The sequence below is a fragment of the Bubalus kerabau genome, chromosome 6 (genome assembly GCF_029407905.1).
Source record: "Bubalus kerabau isolate K-KA32 ecotype Philippines breed swamp buffalo chromosome 6, PCC_UOA_SB_1v2, whole genome shotgun sequence".
NCBI classification, from domain to species: Eukaryota; Metazoa; Chordata; class Mammalia; order Artiodactyla; family Bovidae; genus Bubalus; species Bubalus kerabau.
In genome coordinates, this window is record NC_073629.1 from 35,452,653 (window position 1) to 35,478,351 (window position 25,699).

The following is a 25,699-nucleotide window of genomic DNA, read 5'->3' on the forward strand; positions in this document are numbered from 1 at the left end:
ACAGGTTCCAAATAGGAAAAGGAGTACATCAAGGCTGTATATTGTCACCCTGCTTATTTAACTTATATGCAGAGTACATCATGAGAAACACTGGACTGGAGGAAGCACAAGCTGGAATCAAGATTGCCGGGAGAAATATTAGTAACCTCAGATATGCAGATGACACCACCCTTATGGTAGAAAGTGAAGAGGAACTAAAGAACCTCTTGATGAAAGTGAAAGAAGAGAGTGAAAAAGTTGGCTTAAAGCTCAACATTCAGAAAACTAAAATCATGGCATCCAGTCTCATCACTTCATGGGAAATAGATGGGGAAACAGTGGAAACAGTGTCAGGCTTTATTTTTCTGGGCTCCAAAATCACTGCAGATGGTGACTTCAGCCATGAAATTAAAAGATGCTTACTCCTTGGAAGGGAAGTTATGACCAACCTAGACAGCATATTAAAAAGCGGAGACATTACTTTGCCAACAAAGGTCCGTCTAGTCAAGGTTATGGTTTTTCCAGTGGTCATGTATGGATGTGAAAGTTGGACTACAAAGAAAGCTGAGTGCCAAAGAATTGATGCTTTTGAACTGTGGTGTTGAAGAAGACTCTTTCGAGTCCCTCGGGCTGCAAGGAGATCCAACCAGTCCATCCTAAAGGAGATCAGTCCTGGGTGTTCATTGAAAGGACTGATGTTGAAGCTGAAACTCCAATACTTTGGCTACCTGATGCGAAGAGCTGACTCATTTGAAAAGACCCTGATGCTGGGAAAGATTGAGGGCAGGAGGAGAAGGGGATGACAGAGGATGAGATGGTTGGATGGCATCACCGACTTGATGGACATGGGTTTGAGTGGACTCCAGGAGTTGGTGATGGACAGGGAGGCCTGGCGTGCTGTGGTTCATGGGGTCACAAAGAGTTGGACATGACTGAGCAACTGAACTGGACTAGACAGACCTTTGTTGGCAAAGTAATTTCTCTGCTTTTTATTATTTTGTCTAGGTTGGGCATAACTTTCCTTCCAAGGAGTAAGCATCTTTAATTTCATGGCTGCAGTCACCATCTGCAGTAATTTTTGAGCCCCCCAAAATAAAGTCAGCCACTGTTTCCACTATTTCCCCATCTATTTGCCATGAAGTGGTGGGACTGGATGCCATCATCTTAGTTTTCTGAATGTTGAGCTTTAAGCCAGCTTAACACCTTCTTATTGCTGCCTTTGAAAGTTAACATTCAAAAATACTTGGATTTCATCCATCTTGTTTGTCAGAATGTAGTCTGATAGATATTTGATTCTCTCACACACTAGAACCAGAAAGCAAGGAGTCAAGAAATGAGGTTCTATCTCCATCAATTATTTGTCTCTGATACTATCTGCATATACTCTTGTCTTCTATTTTACAGAAAAGATCACAAATTCCTTCAAAAAATGTCTTTTCTCTACCTCTGGATCTGCATGTTGTCACCTCCTCTTTCTTCAAGCACCTTCCAACCTCTACAGTCTTGAATCTTGAGCCCATCTCTTCCTGCTACCTTGAGAGTTTCTTCCATCATTTCACTTCCTTTAAATCTTTAGTGTCCCTTGCTGCCTGCTGAATTTTCTTCTTCCTGCCAGACTAGAGCATATTTTCCTATATTTTATTTATCAGTCTGGCTTTCCATGCTTAGATCTTTGTCCCAATACTCACTGAACAGGGCAGCCTTTTCTTACCAGTGTAAAGCCACTTTAATCATATACAAAACCCCCATGTGTATTAATACACATACGCATGCAGTATGCTAGGTCATTTCGGTATCGTCTGACTCTTTGTGACTCTATGGACTGTAGCCCACCAGGCCCCTCTGTCCTTGGGATTCTCCAGGCAAGAATACTGGAGTGGGTTGGGATGCCCTCCTTCAGGGGATCTTCCCAACCCAGGGATCGATCCCATGTCTCTTATGTCTCCTGCATTGGCAGGTGGGTTTTTTTCTTTACCACTAGTGCCACCTGGGAAGCCCAATTTTGGGATTGGTTTTATTCTCCCCACTGATCTATGTTTCTGTTTCTGCATTAACCACATAGTTCTAAATTACTATAGGTTAAGTATATTTTTTAATGTTTCTCCTTTTTTAAACTTTCTTTAGGTATTCTTATTCATTCTTCTTACTAATTAACTTCATAATCAGCTCAAATTTATTTTTTCATTGATAGTCACTTTTATTGAGAAATATAGTTTTAAGAACCAATTTTCTTTAATAAAATTCCATTTGAATTTTGTTTAGGATTTCACTGAACTTATAGATTAGTTCAGGAAAAGTTAAAATCTTTGCAATGAGTATTCTCATCCTATTCCCATGAAAACATCTCCAGCAAGTTTTTTTCATGTAGATTTTATACACGTTTTGTTAAATTTGTTCTTAGCTATTTTAGACTTTTCTCTGTGTTGTTAATAGATGTTTTCCGTAATTCATATACAGGAAATAAAGAAAATTGTAAATTTAACTTATGTGGGGCTACCTGATGCAATTCTGCTCTTAATATTTCACTGATTTTCAGTTGATTGTCTTAGTTTTTAGGTATGACAATCGTAGCATCAGCAAATGATAGGTCCCCTCATCTTCCCTTTTCTCCTTAAATATTTATATATCTTTACTTCTCTCCTACTTTTCTATATCACATTTCTTTACTTCATTTGCTATTTTTTCCAAAACAGTACTGAATAATCACAATACTAGTGAAAGCAATCATTCTTCTCATATTCCTAATGGTACTGGGAATTCTTCCAAATGTTACTGGGTATGAGGATTGCTGTAGGTTCAAGTAGATAAGCTTTATCAAGAAAGTTTCCTTCTTTTCGTGGATTACTAAAATGAGATTTTTTTTTTTTAATTTAGGAAAAAGTTTAATCCATGGGATTTAGAAATCTACTTAATCTCCTTTAATCTATTAATATAATGAAATATATTAATAAATACCCTAATGTTTATCTATAGAATGAGTTGGGATATTTTCCCTTTTCTTTTTGTGTTCTAGAAGCATTACTTAACATCTTTGTTGAACTCTCATATAATCCCACTTGGATTTGGGGCCTTTGGGGGAGGCAAAACCATAAAACCCCTAAAAGATAACACAGGAGACTACCCGGGTGACCTTTGTTATGGTGATTATTTTTGAGATACAACATCAAAGGCACCACTTATACAATAAATAATTGATAAGCTAGACTTCATTAAAATTTAAAAGGTGTGCTCTGTGAAAGACTATGTAAAAGGAATGAGAAGACAAGACAGTGACTGGGAGAAAATATTGGCAAAAGCCACTTCTGATAAAGGATAGCCATCCAAAACCCACAAAGAACTCTTACAACAATAAGAAAACAAACAACCCAATAAAAAAGTGCTAAAGATCTTAACACCTCACTGAAAAAAATACGAAAAAGGGAAATAAGGATATGTAAAAGATGGCAAAAACACATATGAAAAGATGTTCCGTATTGTATGTCATCAGGGAAATGCAAATTAAAACAATGAGATATAAGTACACACGCTGTTAGAGCAGCCCCGAATCTGGAACGCTAGAAGCACCAAATGCTGGTGAGCATGGCGTCCAGGAGGAACTCTCCTTTACTGCTGGTGGGAACGCAAAACGCTGTAGCCACGTTGGAAGACAATTTGGTGGTTTCTTTCAAAACTAAACATACTCTTACCATATGATCTAGCAATCACACTCCTTGGTACTTACACAAAGGAGATAAAAACTTATGTCCAAAAACATGCACACAAATGTTTCAAGCAGCTGTATTCAGAATTGTCAAAACTTGGAAGCAACCAAGATGTCCTTCAATAGATGGACCATACTAATAACTATGGTATATTCTGACACAATGGGACATCATTTGTGCTAAAAGGAAATGAGCTATCAAGTTAGCAAAGACATGGAGAAAACCTAAATGCTTAATACTGAGAAAAAAGTTGATCTGAAAAGGCTATATATTGCATGCTTCCAATTATGTGAAATTCTGGAAAAGGCAAGACTATGGCAACAATAAAAATATCAGTGGTTGCTGGTGGTGGGGATCAGTGGAAGTTTGAATAAGTGGAGTACAAAGGATTTTCAGGGCAGTGAAAACACTCTACATGATATCATAAAGATGGATACATATTATACATTTGTTCAAACATATAGAATATACAACACCAAGAGTGAATCCCAATGTAAAACTATAGGGTGATTATGATGTGTCAATGTAGGTTCATCAGTTATAGCACATGTACCACCTTGAGTGGATGTCAGTAATGGTGAAGGCTCTGCATGTGTAGAGGCAGAGAATATATGGGAAATCTCTGTATCTTCCTCTCACTTTTGCTGAGAAGCTAAAACTTCTCTAAAAAAAGTACTAACTGGGAAAATATTAACACATCTAAATAATTATTGCATTAAATAAAAATTGATACTAGGACTAATCTACAGTTCAGTTCACTTGCTCAGTCGTGTCCGACTCTTTGCAACCCCATGAATCGCAGCACCCCAGGCCTCCCTGTCCATCACCAACTCCCGGAGTTCACTCAGACTCACGTCCATCAAGTCAGTGATGCCATCCAGCCATCTCATCCTCTGTCGTCCCCTTCTCCTCCTGCCCCCAATCCCTCCCAGCATCAGAGTCTTTTCCAATGAGTCAACTCTTCGCATGAGGTGGCCAAAGTACTGGAGTTTCAGCTTTAGCATCATTCCTTCCAAAGAAATCCCAGGGCTGATCTCCTTTAGAATGGACTGGTTGGATCTCCTTGCAGTCCAAGGGACTCTCAAGAGTCTTCTCCAACACCACAGTTCAAAAGCATCAATTCTTTGGCACTCAGCTTTCTTTATAGCCCAGCTCTCACATCCATACATGACCACTGGAAAAACCATAGCCTTGACTAGACAGATCTTTGTTGGCAAAGTAATGTCTCTGCTTTTGAATATGCTATCTAGGTTGGTCATAACTTTCCTTCCAAGGAGTAAGCGTCTTTTAATTTCATGGCTGCAGTCACCATCTGCAGTGATTTTGGAGCCCAAAAAAATAAAGTCTGACACTGTTTCCACTGTTTCCCCATCTATTTCCCATGAAGTGATGGGACTGGATGCCATGATTTTAGTTTTCTGAATGTTGAGCTTTAAGCCAACTTTTTCACTCTCCTCTTTCACTTTCATCAAGAGGCTTTTTAGTTCCTCTTCACTTTGTGCCATACACACACACACTAATCTACAAGTCAATAATAAATGAGAAAAGCACATATGAAAACCAATGTATTGTAGCTAAAAAACCACAATACTTTGAAGAAAATATTGTTTTAAAATGTAATTAATATGAGGGGGGGTGAAGTTCAAAATCAATAAACTAAGTAGTCAAACCAGGAAAGCAGAAAAAGAACAATAAAATAAACTTCCAAAAGGAAGAGATTCCTAAAAAGAAGCAATAAATACAATTTACAATAATTTGATCAATAAAATAAAATAGTTTCTTTGAAAAAATCTATAAAATAGCCAATGGAAAGTTTGAGTGGAAAGCATAAATAACATTAAGAATGAGAAAGGAAAAATACCAGAAGAAAAATTTTAGATTGACTGGGATTGAACAACTTCCTATCAAACATTTTAAAATCTGGATGAAATAGACAAGTCTCTGGGAAAATATAAATTATTAAAATCTACTCAAAAAGAGGTAGGAAATCCCAAAAGACTAAAAACAAGAGGAAACTAAAAAAGATCTAGTTTGTTTCTAGAAACAAAAAATCTCCCAAAGACACCTAATCCAAGTGGGATTATGGGTAAGTTCAACAAAGAAGACTTTAGGTAACTCTTCTGGAACATTAAAAAAAAAAACAAAACAACTCATTCGATACCTAAACATGATCCTTTATTCCTGGCCTATGATCCATTCCGAGTTGATTTTTGTGAAGAGTATAAGGTCTGTATCTAGATTGATTTTTTTTGTAATGAATGTCCAATTGTTCCAGCACCGTTTGTTGAAAAGATTATCTTTGCTCAATTCTATTGACTTTACTCCTTTGCCAAATATCAGCTGACTAATTATATGTGGGTCTATTTATGGGCTTTCTGTTCCGCTGATCTGTTAGTCTTGCGCTTCATCAATACTACATTGCCTTATTTCTATAGCTTTAGAGTAAGTCTTGTGGTTGAGTCCTGTCTGTCCTCCAACTTTGTTCTTATCTTTCAGTATTGTATTGACTGGTCCAGGTCTTTCGTCTCTACATATAAACTTTAGATAAGTTTGTCAATAGCCACAAAAGAAGTTGCCAGAATTTTTTTTTTACTAGGATTGGTTAAGATCAAGTCAGGAAGAACAGACATCTTGATACTAGCAACTCTTTCAATCCATGGATGTGTAACATCTCTCCATTTATTTGCTTTTGTGATCTCACCCAGAGTATTGTAGTTTTCTCCATAATGATCTTGTGCACATTTTGTTAGATTTATACCTAAGTTTATGGGGTCACACAGAGTCGGCTGAAGTGACTTAGCATAGCATACCTAAGTTTTGAGTTGGACAAAAAGTTCCTTCAGGTTTTTCTGTATGATAAAATGAAAAATCCAAATGAACTTTCTGGCCAATCCACATTTAATTTTTTGGATCTAAATGCAAATGATACTGTTTTTAATTTCAAATTCCACTTGTTCATCAAAGATATTTAGGCAAGTGATTGACTTTCATATATTAACCTTACACCCTGCAACTTCGCTATAATTGCTTACTAGTTTCAAAGTTTTTTGGTTGCTTCTCTTGAATTTTCTACCCAATCATGTCATCTATGGACAGTTTTATTTCTTCCTTTCCAATGTGTACTCTTTATTTCCTTTCCTTGTCTTATTGCATTAGGTCGTACTTCCAGTACAGTGTTGAATAGGAGTGGTAAGAAGGAACACCTTTGCATTGTTTGTGATCTTAGTGAGTGAGACAGCTGTGATATAATTTTTAAAGTTTTGGAATTTACTGATACTTTTTTTGGGGGGGTAATAGATAAAATTGTATAATTTTAATGAATTTGGGGAAAATTAATTCTTTGGGGGCAAAATATATATACTTATATATGTATGTACACATGGAGTCTCCTGCCTTGGAGGCAGATTCTTTACCATCTGAGCCATCAGGGAAGCCCTAAACTATACATATATACACATATACCTATTTCTACATATATCTATGGATTGAGCTTATTAAATTACTCAGATTTTTCATGTTATTCTTTTTCAAGTCATATAAATCATTATTTTCTCAGAATTATAGCTCCTAGAACTAACTGTAAGGGACCTCAAAATAATCAGATCCACATAAGCAGGGTATTATCTCATAGTTGAGACACAGAAAGATTCAATAATTTGCCCAAGAATACATAGCTAATGATAACAAAATAAGAATTAGAAATATACAACATAATATAATTAACAGTTCCGTATGTTATAAGGAAGTTGAGAGTAAGTCCTAAGAGTTCTCATCACACACACAAAATATTTTTTATTTAATATTATGTCTATATGAGATGATGGATGTTCACTAAACTTGTGATAATTATTTCATAATGAAAGTCAAATCTTTATGCTGTACACCTTAAATTTATCCAGTCCTGTATGTCAATTATATCTCCATAAAACTGGAAGAAAATAAAGAGAAGAAGAGTCCAGGCCTTTTAAGTGAAACTATAAACAGGATGTCTGTCAGGGTCCATCATCCTTCCTGTCTACAGACAGACCACCTTAAAAATGTAAATCAATGCTATATTCAAGAACTGTTGTTACTAGTAACAATACGGACTGCATACCCAATAAGATGCCTGTTTGTTTATATTTACCTAGAAAAATAGAAGGTGAAATCTTCAAGTTGGAGATGCTACTTAAAGATTTTAAAGAGAAAATTAATAAAAGCAAACGTACTTCAGCTGTCTCTCTTCCTGTGAATTCTCCAATCAACCTGGATGACTTGTCATTCACATCCTCTCCACCCTTAAATGAGGTAATACAGCAACCTACAGCTAATTTCATGCCAGGAAAAATGGTTTTTATGTATGTATAGAATCCTAATTCATGGAATCGCTGAATTCTATCTTAACATTTCATGAAAATTTAACTTTCCAAAGGCCTATGAATCATTATTTAAAGTAGAACCAGATTTTAAAAATTAGAAGCTATTTCAAGTGTTGGTTTTTGAAATTTCTTATTGGTTTAGGATGTAACAGTGCAGCTTAAACAGATGAACTGCTGAAGAACTATTTCTTCTGGATGAATAATAACATTTTTGTAGATTGTGTGTGCCTGGAAGAAATCATTTTTCTTCTTAATAGCTTTGTACTCTCCCTGCTACATAATAGCATACTCACTGAAAGAACTATTTTCCACGAGTCCACTTCTACGTTTTCTTTCTCTCAAGTTAAATTCCTTTGGATTGTCTATGTATGCAAGATCACGAATTCAAATTGATCACCACAGTCTCTCCCTTCTTTCTGTAACCTCAAATATCAGACCATTTCAGACCAAATTAAAATTCCAACAAATGGAAACATCTGAATGATTGTGGATGTTACTCAAATAGATTTTAGTCAGAGTTAAGGACAGGATGTATGTTCAGTTCAGTTCAGTTACTCGGTTGTGTCTGACTCTGCGACTCCATGGACTGTAGCACATAGGGCTTCCTTGTCCATCACCAACCCCCGGAGTTTGCTCAACTCACGTCCATCATGTCGGAGATGCCATCCAACCATCTCCTTCTCTGTCATCCCCTTCTCCTCCTGCCCTCAATTTTTTCCAGCATCAGGGTTTTTTCAAATGAGTCAGTTCTTCACATCAGGTGGCCAAAGTACCGGAGTTTCAGCTTCAACATCAGTCCTTCCAATGAATATTCAGGACTGATTTCCTTTAGAATGGACTGGTTGGGATCTCTTTGCCGTCCAAGGGACTCTCAAGAGTCTTCTCCAACACCACAGTTCAAAAGCATCAATTCTTCGACGCTCAGTTTCTTTATAGTCCAACTCTCATATCCACACATGACTACTGGAAAAACCATAGCTTTGACTAGACAGACCTTTTTTGGCAAAATAATGTCTCTGCTTTCTAATATGCTGTCTAGGTTGGCCATGGCCTGTCTTCCAAGGAGCAAGCGTCTTTTAATTTCATGACTGCAGTCACCATCTGCAGTGATTTTGGAGCCCAAAAAAGAAAGGCTTATGTTTCCCCATCTATTTGCCATGAAGTGATGGGACCGGATGCCATGATCTTAGTTTTCTAAATGTTGAGCTTAAGACAACTTTTTCTCTCTCCTCTTTCACCTTCATCAAGAGGCTCTTTAGTTCTTCTTTGCTTTCTGCCATAGAGTGGTTTCATCTACATATTTGAGGTTATTGATATTTCTCCCGGCAATTCTGATTCCAGATTGTGCTTCATCCAGTCCAGCAGTTCTCATGATGTATTCATCATAGAGGTTAAATAAGCAGGGTGACAATATACAGCCTTTACGTCCTCCTTTCCTGATTTGGAACCAGTCTGTTGTTCCATGTCCATTTCTAACTGCTGCTTCTTGACTTGCATACAGAATTCTCAGGAGGGAGGTCAGGTGGTCTGGTATTCCCATCTTTTTCAGAGTTTGCCAGTTTGTTGTGATTCACACAGTCAAAGGCTTTGGTGTAGTCAATAAAGCAGAAGTAGATGTTTTTCTGGAACTCTCTTGCTTTTTTGATGAGTCAACAGATGTTGGCAGTTTCATCTCTGGTTCTTCTGCTTTTTCTGAATCCAGCTTGACCATCTGGAAGTTCACGGTTCACATACTGTTGCAGCCTGGCTTGGAGAATTTTGAGCATTAATTTGCTAGCATGTGAGATAAGTACAATTGTGCAGTAGTTTGAACATTCTTTGGCGTTGCCTTTTTTTGGGATTGGAATGAAAACTGATCTTTTCCAGTCCTGTGGCCACTGCCAAGTTTTCCAAATTTACTGGCATATTGAGTGCAACACTTTCACAGCATCAGCAGCAGCATCTGGAATTCCATCACCTCCAGTAGCTTTGTTCATAGAGATGCTTCCTAAGGTCCACTTGACTTCACACTCCAGGATGACTGGTTCTAGGTGAGTGATCACCCCATGGTGGTTATCTGAGCCATTAAGATCTTTTTTGTATAGTTCTTCTGTATATTCTTGCCACCTCTTAATATCTTCTGCTTCTGTTAAGTCCATAGCATTTCTGTCCTTTATTGTGCCCATCTTTGCATAAAATGTTCCCTTGGTATCTCTAATTTCCTTGAATAGATCTCTAGTCTTTCCCATTCTATTGTTTTCCTCTGTTTCTTTGCATTGATCACTTAGAGTCTTTCTTATCTCTCCTTGCTATTCTTTGGAACTCTGCATTCAAATGGGTATATCTTTCCTTTTCTCCTTTGCCTTTAGCTTCTTTTCACAGCTATTTGTAAGGCCTCCTCAGACAACCATTTTGCCATTTTGCATTTCTTTTTCTTGGGGATGGTCTTGATCACTTCCTCCTGTACAATGTTACAAACCTCCATCCATAGTTCTTCAGGCAGTCTGTCTATCAGATCTAATCCCTTGAATCTGTTTGTCAAATTCCTTACAAATAATCATAAGGGATTTGATTTAGGTCATACCTGAATGGTTTAGTGGTTTTCCCTACTTTCTTCAATTTAAGTCTGAATTTTACAATACGGAGTTCATGATCTGAGCCACAGTCAGCTCCTGGTCTTGTTTTTGCTGACTGTATAGAGCTTCTCCACCTTTAGCTGTAAAGAATATAATCAATCTGATTTTGGTATTGACCATCTGGTGATGTCCATGTGTAGAGTCTTCTCTTGTTGGAAGAGGGTGTTTGCTGTGGCCAGTGTGTTCTCTTGGCAAAACTCTGTTAGCCTTTGCCCTACTTCATTTTGTACTCCAAGGCCAAATGTGCATGTTACTCCAGGTATCTCTTGACTTCCTACTTTTGCATTCCAGACAGGATGTTGAAGATTATACAAATGTTAGCCCTTCCAAACAAGTTAGGTTTGCCTCCTCAGAACACTTACCCACCTAGCAAAATCCCATTCGTTCATCTTCAGAGTTAGGCCATTTATATGACCCAACCCTGATGCACAGCCACCCGCCCCAAGGCAGAATTCTTTGCCCCAGCCTCTGTGTCCCCATACAACTGTGTCTCATTTGTCTTGCGCCTTTGTACCCATCTTTGCAGCCCAAACATTTAAGTGAATGCCCAATATGGAGTGCATACTCAGTATAGTAAACTCTGAGCCAGGGTGGTTTTAACAAATGATCTCAAAGGCTCACAGCTGGTTCTCTCTCCTATCCTGAGCCAGAGTTCCCTTCAGCACGGTGTGAACGAGCCTCGTGAGGCAGCCCAGCCTCCTGGTCAGCGCTCCATGAGGTATGGGTTTGCTCTTAACTGGTCCCAAGTTTACAGCAACTGTTGCAAGATGATGAGGACTCTATAACTTTGTGACAAATAGCCCTGAAAAGAGTCTACTGCTAGTATTACCCATTCATTCAGCAAATATTTATTGCTAAATGTTAGGCACTTTTCTAAGTATTAGGGATACAATATAAATAAGACAGACAAATCACCTACTGTCAAGATGCTTACATTTCTGTGAGGGACACATGCAATGAACAGATAAAATTAACGTGGAACTACAGAATGTTAAAAGTGTTATGCAGGTGCCAGTAATAAAGCATTTTTATGACTCTGAAGTCAGACTGTCTGGGCTCAAATCCAGGCTCTGTCACTGATCAGCTTTGTGACCTTAAGAAAGTTATGTAACCTCTCTGAGCCTGTTTTCCTCCTGTGTAAAGTTGGGCTAATAATACCTATCTAAGCTTCCAACTCCTCTTCAGCAAAAAGACTTTGCAAACTGTAAAGGTGTGAACCAGCATAATATTATGTTTGCTATAATTTTGTCATTATCATTTTAGATCCAGGGGTTTTTAATCCCAGTATTTCTAGTGTGTTTATAATGAAATATCTCAAAATTGGTCCCAAGACTAGCAGCATTGGCTTCACCTGGCAGCTTCTTAGAAATTTTAATGATATAATGAGGATATTTAAGTGAGTTAATATATATACTTAAGACAGGACCTGGCTCATAGTAACTATATTACCTGGGGGTAGCTACCTTGGTCATGATGGGATTTGACCAAAAGTAACTCACTGCGGGAGGTTAGGGTCAGAGGTGAGATGTGAATTGAGTACTGCGGGATGAGAAGGAGGCAGCTAGGTGAGGAGTCTGGGGAAGGGGACTCGAGGCAGGAGAATGCAATGTCTTAAGGACACAGAACTGATTTGAGTCCATTCCTATAGGACTGCAGCCCTAAGGGCAAGTCCCCTTCGGCTCCCCAGTTACTCAAGGACCACTCCAGCCGTTCTGCAGGGCTCCCAGGCCCGTGTGCATGAGAGGGGACAGGAGGCCCCCTCTTCTGAGGAGCTGGCCCTGCAGCCCTAGCAACGAGTGCAGCGATGGGCTCCTCCTGAGGGTTCAAGAGGGAGAAGTGGACCGTGGGTTCCACGGGAGCCTGGCTGCCTGGGTTGTGGGGAACCCTCTGCACAAAGGCGTCTGGGGAAGGGAGGGTGAGAAAAAGGCAAGTGGTCGCTTGACGTCCCCACCACACTCTACTTCAGGCTACTCCTTCCCACCATCCCCGGAGTGCTGAAATTAAATTCTCAATGACTTCACCAGACTAACCAAAAGCCGAATAATCCCCCAAAGTGGGGCTCAAGAACTGACTCTAAAATTCAAACTGCTTTTTTTTTTAGAAAAAAAAACAACAAAACAAAACAGACTAACCAGAGCAAATGGCCGTGAGGTTGTCTTCTGCTCCAGGGTAGTATCTAGGAGCCCCGTCCTGGCTCCGTTCAGCTCAATGCCTTGGCACTTTTACCCACCCAGTATGGCTGCCTGTGACTCTGAAATTAGCATAATTAAGATCACTTAGCTCTCGTTCTAATGGGTGTCCTGGATGTTAGTGCTGGTGAGAGCTGCCCACATGGCTAACCCTCCCACTCTCTGTGCACGCAGGAGAAACCTTCCTGAGGCACCTGTTCTAGATCAGGGCTTGTCTCCAACTGCAGCGTGTAGGGGACTCACCTGCGGGTCTTACTGCAATGCTGGCTTTGATTCACCAGGTCTAGGGTGAGCCTACAGTTCTGCATTTCTAACAAGCTCCCAGCTGATGCCAATGCTGTTGGTTTGGGGACCACATTTTGAGATAATTCCATTATAAAGGAATTGGAAATACTGGGATTAAAAACCCCTGGGCCTAAAATAATAATGACAAATTTATAATAAGCTGTAGACAATAATAATTCTGCTGGTTCAGAACTTGGCTGCTTGCAAAGACTTCTTGAAGAAAAAAGTTGAAAGCTTACAAAGGTGAAGAGACTTGTCCAGCACAAAGGACGGGGGATACTGGATCCCAGGTCTCCCAACTCGGGTAGAGGGCACCCCTCTACATTCTTCTAATATAGTGAAAGTCAAAGTGTTAGTCTCTCAGTTGTGTCTGACTCTTTGAGACTCCATGGACTGTAGCCCACCAGGCTTCTCTGTCCACGGATTCTCCAGGCAAGAATACTGGAGTGGGTTGCCATGCTCTCCTCCGGGGATCTTACCAACTCAGGATCGAATCCAGGTCTTCTGCACTGCAGGCAGACTCTTTACCATATGAGTTACCAGGGAAATCTGAAGTGCAGGGGTTTCCCCTGTAGGCCTATGAGTGATAAAAGAAAACACAGAGGGAGAGTGAAGTAAAAAAAAAAAAAAGCCTCATTATTTTTAAAATTATAACTATACAGGTTCATAGCAAAAAAAAAAAAATCAGAAAACAGAGAAAAGTATAAAAAGGAACATTTCTCTGGGAGAAAAACTGTCTGGTCTTTTTTCCTCTGATACACATGCTTTTTGCAAAAGTGGGGTCATACATGTATTGTTTTAGAATATACTTTTTTCATTTAACATTATATTGGGGGCCTCTCAACTGTTATTGAGTAAACCTACAGCTGCATTTTTAAGCACTGCTTTGTATTTCATTGTATGGGTAGACCCTGACTTATTAAACCAATCTCTTATTGAGGGACATTCAATTGTTTCTGGTTCTTTGATAGGATAAACACTGCTTCAATAAAATCATTTAACATGGAAACATTTGGCTAGAGTTGATTAGTTCCTTTGGATAAAAATCTAGGATTGCAGATGATGGTTCAAAAAGTACATAGCGAAAATTTGATAAACTAGCCTTTAGCAAAGTGGTGGCCACGGCAGTGCCTGGGAATGAAGGTGCCTTCAGCCTGAGCCAAACCAGGTCATCTGTTTTTTCTTTTCAACCTTCACTAAAGTGATAAATGAAAACTGATATTGTGCTAATCTGTATTTCTTTGACTGTTTGTAAAATTTACCCATTTTTGTATGTTTCTTGGCCATTTCTACCACCTCTTTGACAGTATCAACATTTCAATTAATGTCTGCAAAACCACAGTCAATATTTTTAAGAAAGGTGGACAACCTAGAAAACACTAAGAGCAATCAGTGCTCAGTATTGAGATCTTTATCATACAAAGTGCTCTGACACAGGTACGAAAGAGCCATAGATGTGTGGTTAACGACACAAGTATATGGGAGGGGCTCAGATGCCAGCTAGGTCACTCACTCTGTGTGACCCTGACAAGCAGCTTAAACTCTCTGAGTCTCAGATTATTCATCACTAAAATGGGGACAACCTGCCAGGATGGTGGGAAGGGATAAAGGAGACGATATGAGAGGCACCTGGCACAAGGAACGATCAACACATTTTTGCCAATAAGAAAACACTGAAACCCTCCAAAAAATTGATGGATAAAAAAATAACTAAAAGTCACAAGTAGGGAATACGACCAATAAATAAACATATGGGGAAACACTTATCTCCTTTAACAACAGATGAAATGTTAATAACACAAGGAGCCACCCCTACTTTTTAAATGAACAAGAACATTTTCAAGAGATAATTCCTGATGCAGAGGAAGGTGTGGCCAAGCAAGCTGCCCATGTTGTTGGCAGCATGCAGTTCGTGCAGCTTTGGTGGAAAGCAATCAGGCCACGTGTGTCATCACACAACCTTTGACCCAGACACTTCCTAAGGAAGTAATTCAAAATATGGAAATGTTTTGTACACTGTACAAAACATTCTATTTGTACAATGATGCTTCTTTCTCACCATTGTTTGTAATGGTGAGAAAAGTGTTTATTTTTTTGTTTACATAAAGGGTAAAACCATAGCAAGGGCGGTGTCAGCCCTTTCAGTTCCGTAGTGTGATTTTTGGGTGTGTGTTAAACGGGGACATATAAACAATACTGTAGGCCTCTAGACAGTCTCTAAACCTTGTTTTAATTCGCAGTTGAATACAGTGCTTTGGAAAGGCTTTTAGACTCTGCTGAACAGTGATCAGATTTAAATCAGTGAAGGATTTAAAAACCATCGTCAGTCTCTTCATCCTCTAGTGGAGTTTGGGGTAATTCGAAACCAAAGGAAAGAGAAAAAGACGGGGTGTGTGTTGGGGGAGTGTTCTGTCATCTGTAAACTAGACTTTTAAATGTCTGGAGAAGGAAGGAAGTCAAGGCAGGGTGGAATCTTCCTTTCTGTAAGCCCTAGGCCATTACAGCACAGAAACCCCGCCCCATCCTCCCCCAACTCTCGCTCAAGCCAGAAAGCAGAGCGGAGGCGTCCTGCGATGGTGAGTCTGGCGGGCTCCGCACGCGTGCTGGGCTGTGCCCAAGCCCCTGAGGGGTAAGTCAAATCCTCGGTCGCATCCACATCTGTGTGTGTTTTGTGGTGCAGGAGGAGCCCAGCACCGCCTCGGGGAGGCAGGACCGTGCAGAGACGACCAGTGCAAGCTGTGCCTTCTGCCTCCGTGTACTTCAGTGGTGAGGGTTCCCGGCTGCTAAATTCCCAGAGTGGGTGGGAGCCTGTTCTGGGATAATAACTCCAGCCAGGGTGGGCATCAACTCACTGAACGACCAGCAGCCACGAGCCAAGTTACAGAATCACAGACCTCAGGGTTGGACACAGTGACCGCCCTCTCTCTCAACTGACAAATCCCTTTAGCCGTGGCCCTCAACTGGGGAGAGCTTCAACCTTACCGTGCACGCTCAGATGCATCAGTCGTGGCCGATTCTTTGTGACCCCATGGACTGTAGCCCTCCAGGCTCTTCTGTCCATGGGACTCTCCAGTCAAGAATACTGGAGTGGGTAGCCATTTCCTTCTCCAGAGATTCTTCCCGATCCAGGGATGGACCCCTCATCTCTTGCATTGGCAGGCGGATTCTTTACCACTTCATCACCTGGGAGGCCCTCAACCTTACCAGGGGACTTGAAAATAATGTATATGCCTCAGGCCCCACCTACTGTATTAGCCTCCCCGGGGCGGAGCCCTTGTGGGAATATTTTTTTAAAATTTCCCCTGACTCTGATAGGCCCCTTGGTTAAGAATCACAACTACAGCATATGGAGGGTGGTTTGGCCTGAAGGCTCCCTTTGAACCTTGCCCACCTGGGAGATTATTATACACCACTGTATACTAGCTCCCACCCTCACTACTCTTCCCTCACAATGACTGAAAAATCTTCCCTATTGGGTCTCACCTCTGTCCCCCAGTCCCACCAGAAACAAGCCTAATTCCACATCTCAGGGTTTACTTCTCCCCTATCCCTCAGCAAGAAATCATCCAGGTGACAAGCTGTAAACTGGGTAAAAAAGTGTAGATGTGAAATCCTAGGGAGAAACCCTTTATGGGTTTGAAACACTCTTAGGTCAACTGTTAGTCCACATGGATTCAGAATCATTTATTTGAAGCTTCTATCAATCAGCCAGATGTGCCTCCTCCAAGCTTCTGAGGTACATGGACTGAGGCCAAACCTTGACTAATTGACCTTAGAAAGGTTGACAGTCAAGGAGGGAGGGGCAGTTTAGTTACCACAATTATGTGTATGTAATGTACGCTAATAAAGGCAGATGACAAGGTCTGAAAGACTGCAGTTTCCTGTTAGAAAGCATTCCAGCATGGGAATAGGTAATTGTCATCAGGGTTCTATTGAGTTTCCACCCCCTAAAAAATCTCCATGTGTCATCTGGTGTGGACCATCAGTCTAATAAACCATCAGCTTTGACTCTCAGGGATAGAAGGGCCTTGAATAATGCCAACTCCCTCAGTCAACGCAGGCTCACTATTTTTATTTATTGAATTAAAATCTAGGTTTTGAGGTGTTTTTTGTTTTTTTTTTTTTTTAGTAAATATAATTAAGGGCTTCCCTGGTGGCTCAGTGGTAAAGAATCCACCTGCCAATGCAGGAGATGCAGGTTTGATTCCTGGGTTGGGAAAATCCCCTGGAGGAGGAAGTGGCAACTCACTCCAGTATACTTGCTTGGGAAATCCCATGGACAGAGGAGGCTGATGGACTAGAGTCCATGGGGTCACAAAGAGTCGGACTGCTGCTACTGCTGCTAAGTCGCTTCAGTCGTGTCCGACTCTGTGCAACCCCATAGATGGCAGCCCATCAGGCTCCTCTGTCCCTGGGATTCTCCAGGCAAGAACACTGGAGTGGGTTACCATTTCCTTCTCCAATGCATTAAAGTGAAAAGTGAAAGTGAAGTCGCTCAGTCATGTCCAACTCTTCGCGACCACATGGACTGCAGCCTACCAGGCTCCTGTCCATGGGATTTCCCAGGCAAGAGTACTGGAGTGGGGTGCCATTGCCTTCTCCAAAGAGTCGGACATGACTTAGCAACTAAACAACAGTAATAAAAACAAGTATAATAAAAAATAGTCTGATATTTTAAAAACATTCTGATTAAGCATTCAAAGTACTAGATATTTCTCTACCAAATTTATAGTCTAGACCTCACAGAACCACTTAAGTACCAATACAGGGACCAATGTTCCAGACTACATTTTCTCTTTTATAACAAACAAGTTAGAAGGTAAAACACAGCCAAGTGTAAAATCAGATCTAACAGTAAATCTATTGCTGGCAATAGGCATGGTTTATCATTTGAAATCTTGGTAAACTACATCATCCTTGAGGAATTAATTGAACAGAAGACTGTATAGACTCTTTACTCTTTTAGAAGATTAGAGTTCTCTCAGATGGAATGTATTATCTATTTAGCCTACTGATGCACATACTGTTTGAAGGATATTTATATACATGCAGATAAATAACAATTATGCTACATGTAAAATGTTTATCCCTTTATGTCTGATGCAGAATTTTGGATTTAAGAGATTTTGGATTGCTGAAAAACTTTGTCTTGCTGAAAAACTGTCTTCTCAAGTAGAGCTTCCCTTAGCTGTTTGGCAAGAAGATTTTAGTGCACAAAGAAGTTTCAAAGAGGCGGAAAAAGAAAGTCGTGTATTAGACTGAGCTCACTTGAGTGCAATCCAAGTTTTCCACTTTGGAGAGCAGATGTTCACATGCCCCAGAGGAGGAGGGTGGAGGCAGAAAATAAGGTGTGAGAAAATATGTGACTCAGGAGGAGAGCATGTTTTTCCAAGAAGCAGGAAAGTGCCTGGCTTCTCAGCCCCTAGCCTCACAGACTCCAAGCAAGGTTGGAGTCCACCAGCAGCAGGCCCAGGCACAGTTGGATGAGCCTGCATTTGCAAGCAAGGCCTGAGGCTCAAACCCCATTTCCGGGAATCAGTCTCATTCCTGACTCACTGGCTATGTCCAGGATATCTTGGGCACGGTGCCCTCCACACTAAGAATGAGCAACGTTCCCTAGGGGCTTATTACAGTATCCTAGGGGCTGAGCTAGAACTTTCTTAAGAATTTTTATCAACTAAAATCCCTTTCAAGGAGTTAGAGTTCCTGTGAAGGAGGGAGACTGAAGCTACAGATGGCTGGGGGAAGTGTCCCAGTATGAATACCATAGCACATCTTTCTGATGCCCCTTGGTGGCTTAGCATCGGTAAAATGAACACCACATGGTCTCTACAAACAAAGCATCACTATGAACAAAGCTACTGGAGGCGATGGAATTCCAGCTGAGCTATTTCAAATCCTAAAAGATTGATGCTGTTAAAGTGCTGCATTCAATATGCCAGCAAATTTGGAAAACTTGGCCATGGCCACAGGACTGGAAAAGGTCAGTTTTCATTCTAATCCCAAAGAAAGGCAATGCCAAAGAATGCTCAACCAACCATACTATTGCACTCATTTCAAATGCTAACAAGGTAATGCTCAAAATCCTTCAAGCTCTGTTTCAACAGTATGTGTACTGAGACCTTCCAGATGTACAGCTAGATATAGAAAAGGCAGAGGAACCAGAGATCAAATTGCCAACTTTCGCTGATCATAGAAAAAGCAAGAGAATTCCAGAAAAATATCTGCTTCACTGACTACACTAAAACCTTTGACTGTGTGGATCACAACAAACTAGAAAATTCTTAAAGAGATGGAAATACCAAACCTGCCTTACCTGCCTCCTGAGAAATCTGTATGCAGGTCAAGAAGCAACAGTTAGAACTGTTGGACCTGGAACAACGGACTGGTTCCAAACTGGGAAACGAATACATCAAGGCTGTATATTGTCACGCTGCTTATTTAACTTCTATGCAGAGTACATCATGAGAAATGCCAGGCTAGATGAAGCACACGCTGGAATCAAGATTGCAGGGAGAAATATAAATAACCTCAGATATGCAGATGACACCACCCTTATGGCAGAAAGTGAGGAGGAATTAAAGAGCCTCTTGATAAAGGTGAAAGAGGAGAGTGAAAAAGCTGGCTTAAAACTCAACATTCAAAAAACTAAGATCATGGCATCTGGTCCCATCACTTCATGGCAAATAGACGGGGAAACAATGAAAACAGTGACAGACTGTAAAATCACTGCGGACGGTGACCGCAGCCATGAAATTAAAAGATGCTTGCTCCTTGGAAGAAAAGCTATGACCAACCTAGACCACATATTAAAAAAGCAGAGACATTACTTTGCCAACAAAGATCTGTCTTGTCAAAGCTGTGGTTTATCTAGTAGTCATGTATGGATGTGAGAGCTGGACCATAAAGAAGGTTGAGTGCCGAAGAATTAATGCTTTTGAACTGTGGTGTTAGAGAAGATTCTTGAGAGTCCCTTGGACTGCAAAGAGATCAAACCAGTCAGTTCCAAAGGAAATCAATCCTGAATATTCATTGGAAGGACTGATTCTGAAGCTGAAGCTCCAATACTTTGGCCACCTGATAGGAAGAGCTGACTCACTGGAAAAGACCCTGATGCTGGGAAAGATTGAGGGCAGGAGGAGAAGGGGATGACAGAGGATGAGATGATTGGATGGCATCACGGACTCAATGGACATGAGTTTGAGCAAGCTCCAGGAGATGGTGAAAGACTGGGAAACCTGGCATGCTGGCATGCTGCAGGCCATGGGGTCACAAAGAGTTGGACACAACCAAGTGACTGAACAACAATGGTCTCATAGCCTTTAGCCCCATATTTGTCATTTAGTCACTAAATCATGTTCAACTCTATGTGACCCCATGGACTGTAGCCCACCAGGCTCCTCTATGCACAGAATTTCCTAGGCAAGAATATTGGAGTGGGTTGCCATTTCCTTTTCCACAGGATCTTCCTGACCCAGGGATTGAACCTGAGTCTCCTGCATTGTCAGGCGGATTCTTTATCACTGAGTCACCAGAGACACAGAACAAAATCCAGGACTTTTTGGATCGCTCAGCTTGTACTTTTGGATACAAAGTCATGTGATCTGGTACCAACAGGTAGCATAGCTTCTTCCCCTGATAAGAACTGAATTTGAAGCATGAATATGAAGAAAACTCTAAGTTTTATAATTCTGTATTTCATATTTCTAATTGTGTATGTGTATATGATGACTAGATATTATCCTCAGGAAAACGAAACAGATTTAATGTTTGGTATCCATGTTCTTGGGCTTCCCTGGTGGCTCAGACAGTAAAGAATCCACTTGCAATGTGAGAGACCTGGGTCAGGAAGATCCCCTAGAGAAGGGAATGGCTACCTATTCCAGTTTTCTTGCCTGGAGAATTCCATGAACAGAGGAGCCTGGCAGGCTATAGTCCATGGGGTTGCAAAGAGCCAGACACGACTGAGTATCTAATATACACACAAATACATGTTCTCACCAGGCCAGATTGTGCTGGGTGCACTTTCTCATCAGGAAAGCTCTCAAACAGGCAGGCAGAGGGTTGAGGGTTGGCTGTGTTGAGAATGACATACATTCTCCATCGCTACTGGCTCTGACCCAAGAAATTTCACATTTCACTTTTACCAATTCCTTCACTATCTCTATTAGCAGTGTACTAAATGTTTATGGAATCTTATGCATCTTTTTTAGGAAGCAAAAAATGGAGAAAAAAGATCACAGAGGAATTGACTGTGGAAGGTTTCCTATTGCCATTCAAGACAAGATGCTGCACCCAGATTCAGTGCTCGGTAAGCTGAGGGGGTCTAGGGGCAGTCGTCATGGTTCCAGCCCCTCTTTGGGTTCTGCTTACTATGGGCAGAATACCTGCTATGCTAAATAGCTTTACCTAGACTAGGGTGTTGCATTTTAATTTTTGTTTTTGCAAAATGTAAAGAATTAGTAATGAATTGATTCAGGCGAGATGTGGTCAAGCAGTGTGAAAGTGCCCACAACTGTCTCTGCCTGGAGTTGCAGGGCTCCGTGACTCAGTCACGAGGTGGTCTCAGTTCTGTGCGGCAGCCCCCAAGCATGAACCAGAATCTGCACCTAAGGAGCTCACCCACACGGGAGCTGCTGAGGACTTGTCCACATACATTTCATAGGAGCAGAAAGAGTGGAGAGGAGACCCAGAGAGCACCAGTGCATGGAATTCAATGATTTTTAGTCATAGGGACCTTTCTCTGAAGATAGTTTAAGCAGAAAAATAACCGCTGGCAGGACTGCCCTGGATGAAGAAGAGATGGGGCTGAGGCCTGCAGCTTAGGCAGCTAGGAGGGAGAAAATCAGCACCCAAGCCTAATCTACCCAGTTCATACAGGAGGAAACGGGGGGCCAGAGAACTAACCAGGCTTGCTTACGTTCCCATAGTCTGATAGCCAAGAGCCTTTCCTTCAACTCAGTATTATTCCTACTCTGTCACATGTAGCTCTATTTCTTCTCTGTAGAAGACACATTTTCTAATAATAATAATAGGTTTCACTGACTGAAGACTTACTCTATACACCAGAACCGAGCAGGGATTTTCAAAGTGTGGTCAGAGGGTCCCTGGAGGGCTGTGAGGTCCTCTCTTTTCCCTGAAAGAACCGTATTGCAACAGGTTGAATGGAGACACACCTGTGGAAGCCAGCTGCCTTCGGTTAAGCCAGATATTCTAGGTATTTGCCAAAACACAAAATACTGCCGCTTTTCTCACTGGTCACTGATTTTTAAAATTTTCAAAATAGCTGTTTTGCATTAAAAATGTTATTTTGTGAACATGAAATGATTATTTTTTTAAAGTATTTTTTTTTTAATTTCTCAATTTAAAATTCTAACAAAAACCCCTTGGGACTGCTCATTCAGTCTTCAGTTCAGTTCAGTCACTCAGTCATGTCCGACTCTTTGCGACCCCATAAATCACAGCACACCAGGCCTCCCTGTCCATCACTATCTCCCGGAGTTCACTCAAACTCACGTCCATTGAGTCAGTGATGCCATCCAGCCATCTCATCCTCTGTCATCCCCTTTTCCTCTTTCCCCCAATCCCTCTCAGCATCAGGGTCTTTTCCAATGAGTCAACTCTTTGCATGAGGTGGCCAAAGTACTGGAGTTTCAGCTTTAGTATCATTTCTTCCAAAGAACACCCAGGGCTGATCTCCTTTAGAATGGACTGGTTAGATCTCCTTGCAGTCCAAGGGACTCTCAAGAGTCTTCTCCAACACCACAGTTCAAAAGCATCAATTCTTCAGTGCTCAGCTTTCTTCACAGTCCAACTCTTACATCCATACATGACCACTGGAAAAACCATAGCCTTGACTAGATGGACCTTTGTTGGCAAAGTAATGTCTCTGCTTTTCAATATGCTATCTAGGTTGGTCATAACTTTCCTTCTTAGGAAAATCTAAATGATTCTACAGAGTAAAAATGACTTGAAATTTATAAATAAATACTTCTCTACTAATCCATGTTCAACCAACTGAATGTTGTATGACAGTTCTCCGGTGCAAGAAGATAAGACTTTTAGTGCAGGTATGAAAAACACCACATATTATAATATATGAAAATGTTAGTCACTCAGTGTGTCTGACCCTATTGACTGTAGCCTGCCAGGCTCCTCTGTCCATGGGATTCTCTAGGTAAGAATACTGGAGGGAGTAGCCATTCCCTTCTCCAGGGCATCTTCCTGACACAGGAATCGAACCTGGGTCTCCTGCATTGTAGCATCTGAGGTACTAAAACTAGAATAAAGAAAAGCTCTTTAGGGTCCTCAATTTTAAGAGTGTAAGAGGGTTCGGAAATCAAAAATTTGAGAATTGTTGACATACAGTATATATCACTGAACTATCATAATACCCTAAAAGGTAGGAATTATTGTCTTTATTGTATAGATAAGTAGGAATTAAGCAACTAGGGTCAAAGAGCCTGGTGTATTATCTATTGCTGTGTAATGATGTATCCCCAAACTTAATGGCTCAAAACAACAAACATTTGCTATCTCATTGTTTCTGTGGGCCAGGAATTTAGGAGCCATTTAGGTGGGTGGTTCAGGCTCAAGGTCTCTCATGAGGCTGCAGTCAAGATGTTGGCCAATACTACCATCATCTGAAGGCTTTACTGGGGCTAGAGAATCTGCGTCTAAGGTTGTTCTCACACATGGCCATTGGCCAGGGGTCTCAGTTCCTCGCCAGGTGGGCCAGTAGGCTGTTTGAATGTCATTATGATCTGGTAGCCTCCTTCCCCCAGGCAAGTGATCCAAGAGAAAGACTGAGATGGAAGTTTCAATGACTCTTACAACCTAGTTTTAGAAGTTACACATCATCATTACCACTTTATTCTATTTGTTAAAAGCAAGTCACTAAATCCAACCACAATTGAGAGAGGAATTAGGTTCTATCCTTTGAGGAGCACGTTCGAGTTTGTGACATATTACCAACCATCACAGTCAGTACGTAGCAGAATCAGGCTTCAAACTCAGGCCTACGTTCTTTCCCTTGTACAACACAGCCAGCCCAGGGTGTACATCGTTCTTCCTCTATTTGTAATTTCCTTGAATTCTGAATTAGAAGGCATTCAGTAACTACTGACTGAGACTTGGGGAAGGAAAAAAACCTTCCTAGAGCTCACTCCATTCGTGATTTACACTTTGGTAGACAATGTTACAATGAGTGTAACCATGAGTGCAGCAAGGCAGGCATTAATAGCACTGGCAGCAGTTTTGTCCCCCAACCCCTTCTCTGCTGGAATCGAGATGTTGCTTGGACACCCGAGTGTGACATACTCACCTGCTGGACCCAGGCTCCCATGCTCTGGCCTTCCTGGAGAGCGCCACTGCCCACAGCCAGCCAAACAAGACCCAGACCTGCACCAGTTACACATGCTCTCTACTACTAGCCTCTCTGTGGTTCTGATGAGGGCAAAGCTATGATTCAAGTTCCCATATGGATTTATGAATGTGTTGTAGAGGAAAACCATCTTTCCAGTTGCCTCGATAATAAGCTCTTGGCCACTGTAGGGTCTGAGAAGAAAATGTGGATGTATCAGGGCAAATCTTGAGAAATAATTACAAATGCAAGATGGTCTGATAATTCCATGGGCCAAATTCTCGCAGATCCATCCATTAGAAGACCTTTACTAAACACCTACATGTCCTGGGCAAATCTTGAGACTTTCCTATCAGAACTGATACTTATCAAAACATCTCTCAGTTGTCATAAGGTGGGGGAGGGGGGGTGTCCAAAATATCACCCCTAGGCTGGCAACCTGTGTGATAAATTTCCCCCAGGGAAAACTGAACACTCTGGGGCTAATGCGTACTTTGCATGATCAGAGCTCTACTGTCCAAAACACATTTTAGGATTATAGTAATAAAAACCTCACACTTCCTTTGCATAACTTGGGCTTTTTCAGGTTCTGATACAGGATATAGCTGCTGTTCTGCATCTCGGATTGGACTGCAGAGCAGTAAGTGTGAGAACTGTGGCACTAAGAGTCATAACTCCCAGAGAGTCTGCAGTAAAGAACCACCTAAAAATGAAAGCGACTGGGCCACCTCAGGATAAAAAAACAGGCTGTATCTGGTTCTCTGTCCGTAAGTGAGCACAACGGTTGTTTGCAGGCAGTGAGTTGCATTTTTAATCTTTTCTTTTCAGAATTTCATTATAGATACAACACCCCAGGACAGAATTTCTTTAATCATACAGAAAGAAGTGCCTTTGCTCAGCTCCGCTATTTAAATGAAAATAATTCTTCACCGAGTAAGTACATCTCCTGCATGATCCCATCTTTGTAAACAACCTAGACTCCCTCCATGGGAGACACATGTCACACTGGCCACTGTTACCATATGCTGAGCACCTGCTGAGTCTGCTGCCTGGTCTCCAGCACTCATCTGACACATCCACATCCAGCCCGACACCTGGATGGCAAGGGGCTGGGCTGGTAGATATGCAGTCCTAGCAATAAAGGACTTTGAAGTTACGAAGTGCTATACCAGTGTAATCCGGCAACAAGTCATAAATATTTGATGAGCAA

At 41.1% G+C, this 25,699-nt stretch overlaps 2 protein-coding genes across 5 annotated transcripts in view; one reads left to right on the forward strand and one right to left on the reverse strand.

Moving 5' to 3' along the window:
* Nucleotides 1-13,119, reverse strand: part of GPSM2 (G protein signaling modulator 2) — a 112,146-nt gene extending 99,027 nt beyond the window's left edge. Inside the window, exons 1-2 of one of the 4 annotated variants that reach the window (XM_055584883.1) lie at nt 13,086-13,119; nt 12,786-12,904 (exon numbers count right to left, since the gene is read on the reverse strand). The gene's annotated coding sequence lies outside the window, so the exon portion shown is untranslated. Of the gene's footprint in view, nt 1-12,785; nt 13,029-13,085 lie in introns of those variants that run through there. The other 3 variants (XM_055584884.1, XM_055584882.1, XM_055584888.1) reach the window with 3 other exon arrangements.
* Nucleotides 1-25,699, forward strand: part of AKNAD1 (AKNA domain containing 1) — a 45,001-nt gene that overhangs the window by 14,298 nt on the left and 5,004 nt on the right. Inside the window, exons 6-13 of the mRNA XM_055587099.1 lie at nt 7,811-7,967; nt 11,304-11,371; nt 13,017-13,130; nt 15,565-15,703; nt 15,808-15,893; nt 21,341-21,438; nt 25,076-25,196; nt 25,316-25,422. Coding sequence (XP_055443074.1) covers nt 7,811-7,967; nt 11,304-11,371; nt 13,017-13,130; nt 15,565-15,703; nt 15,808-15,893; nt 21,341-21,438; nt 25,076-25,196; nt 25,316-25,422 — 890 coding nt within the window. The remainder of the gene's footprint in view (nt 1-7,810; nt 7,968-11,303; nt 11,372-13,016; nt 13,131-15,564; nt 15,704-15,807; nt 15,894-21,340; nt 21,439-25,075; nt 25,197-25,315; nt 25,423-25,699) is intronic.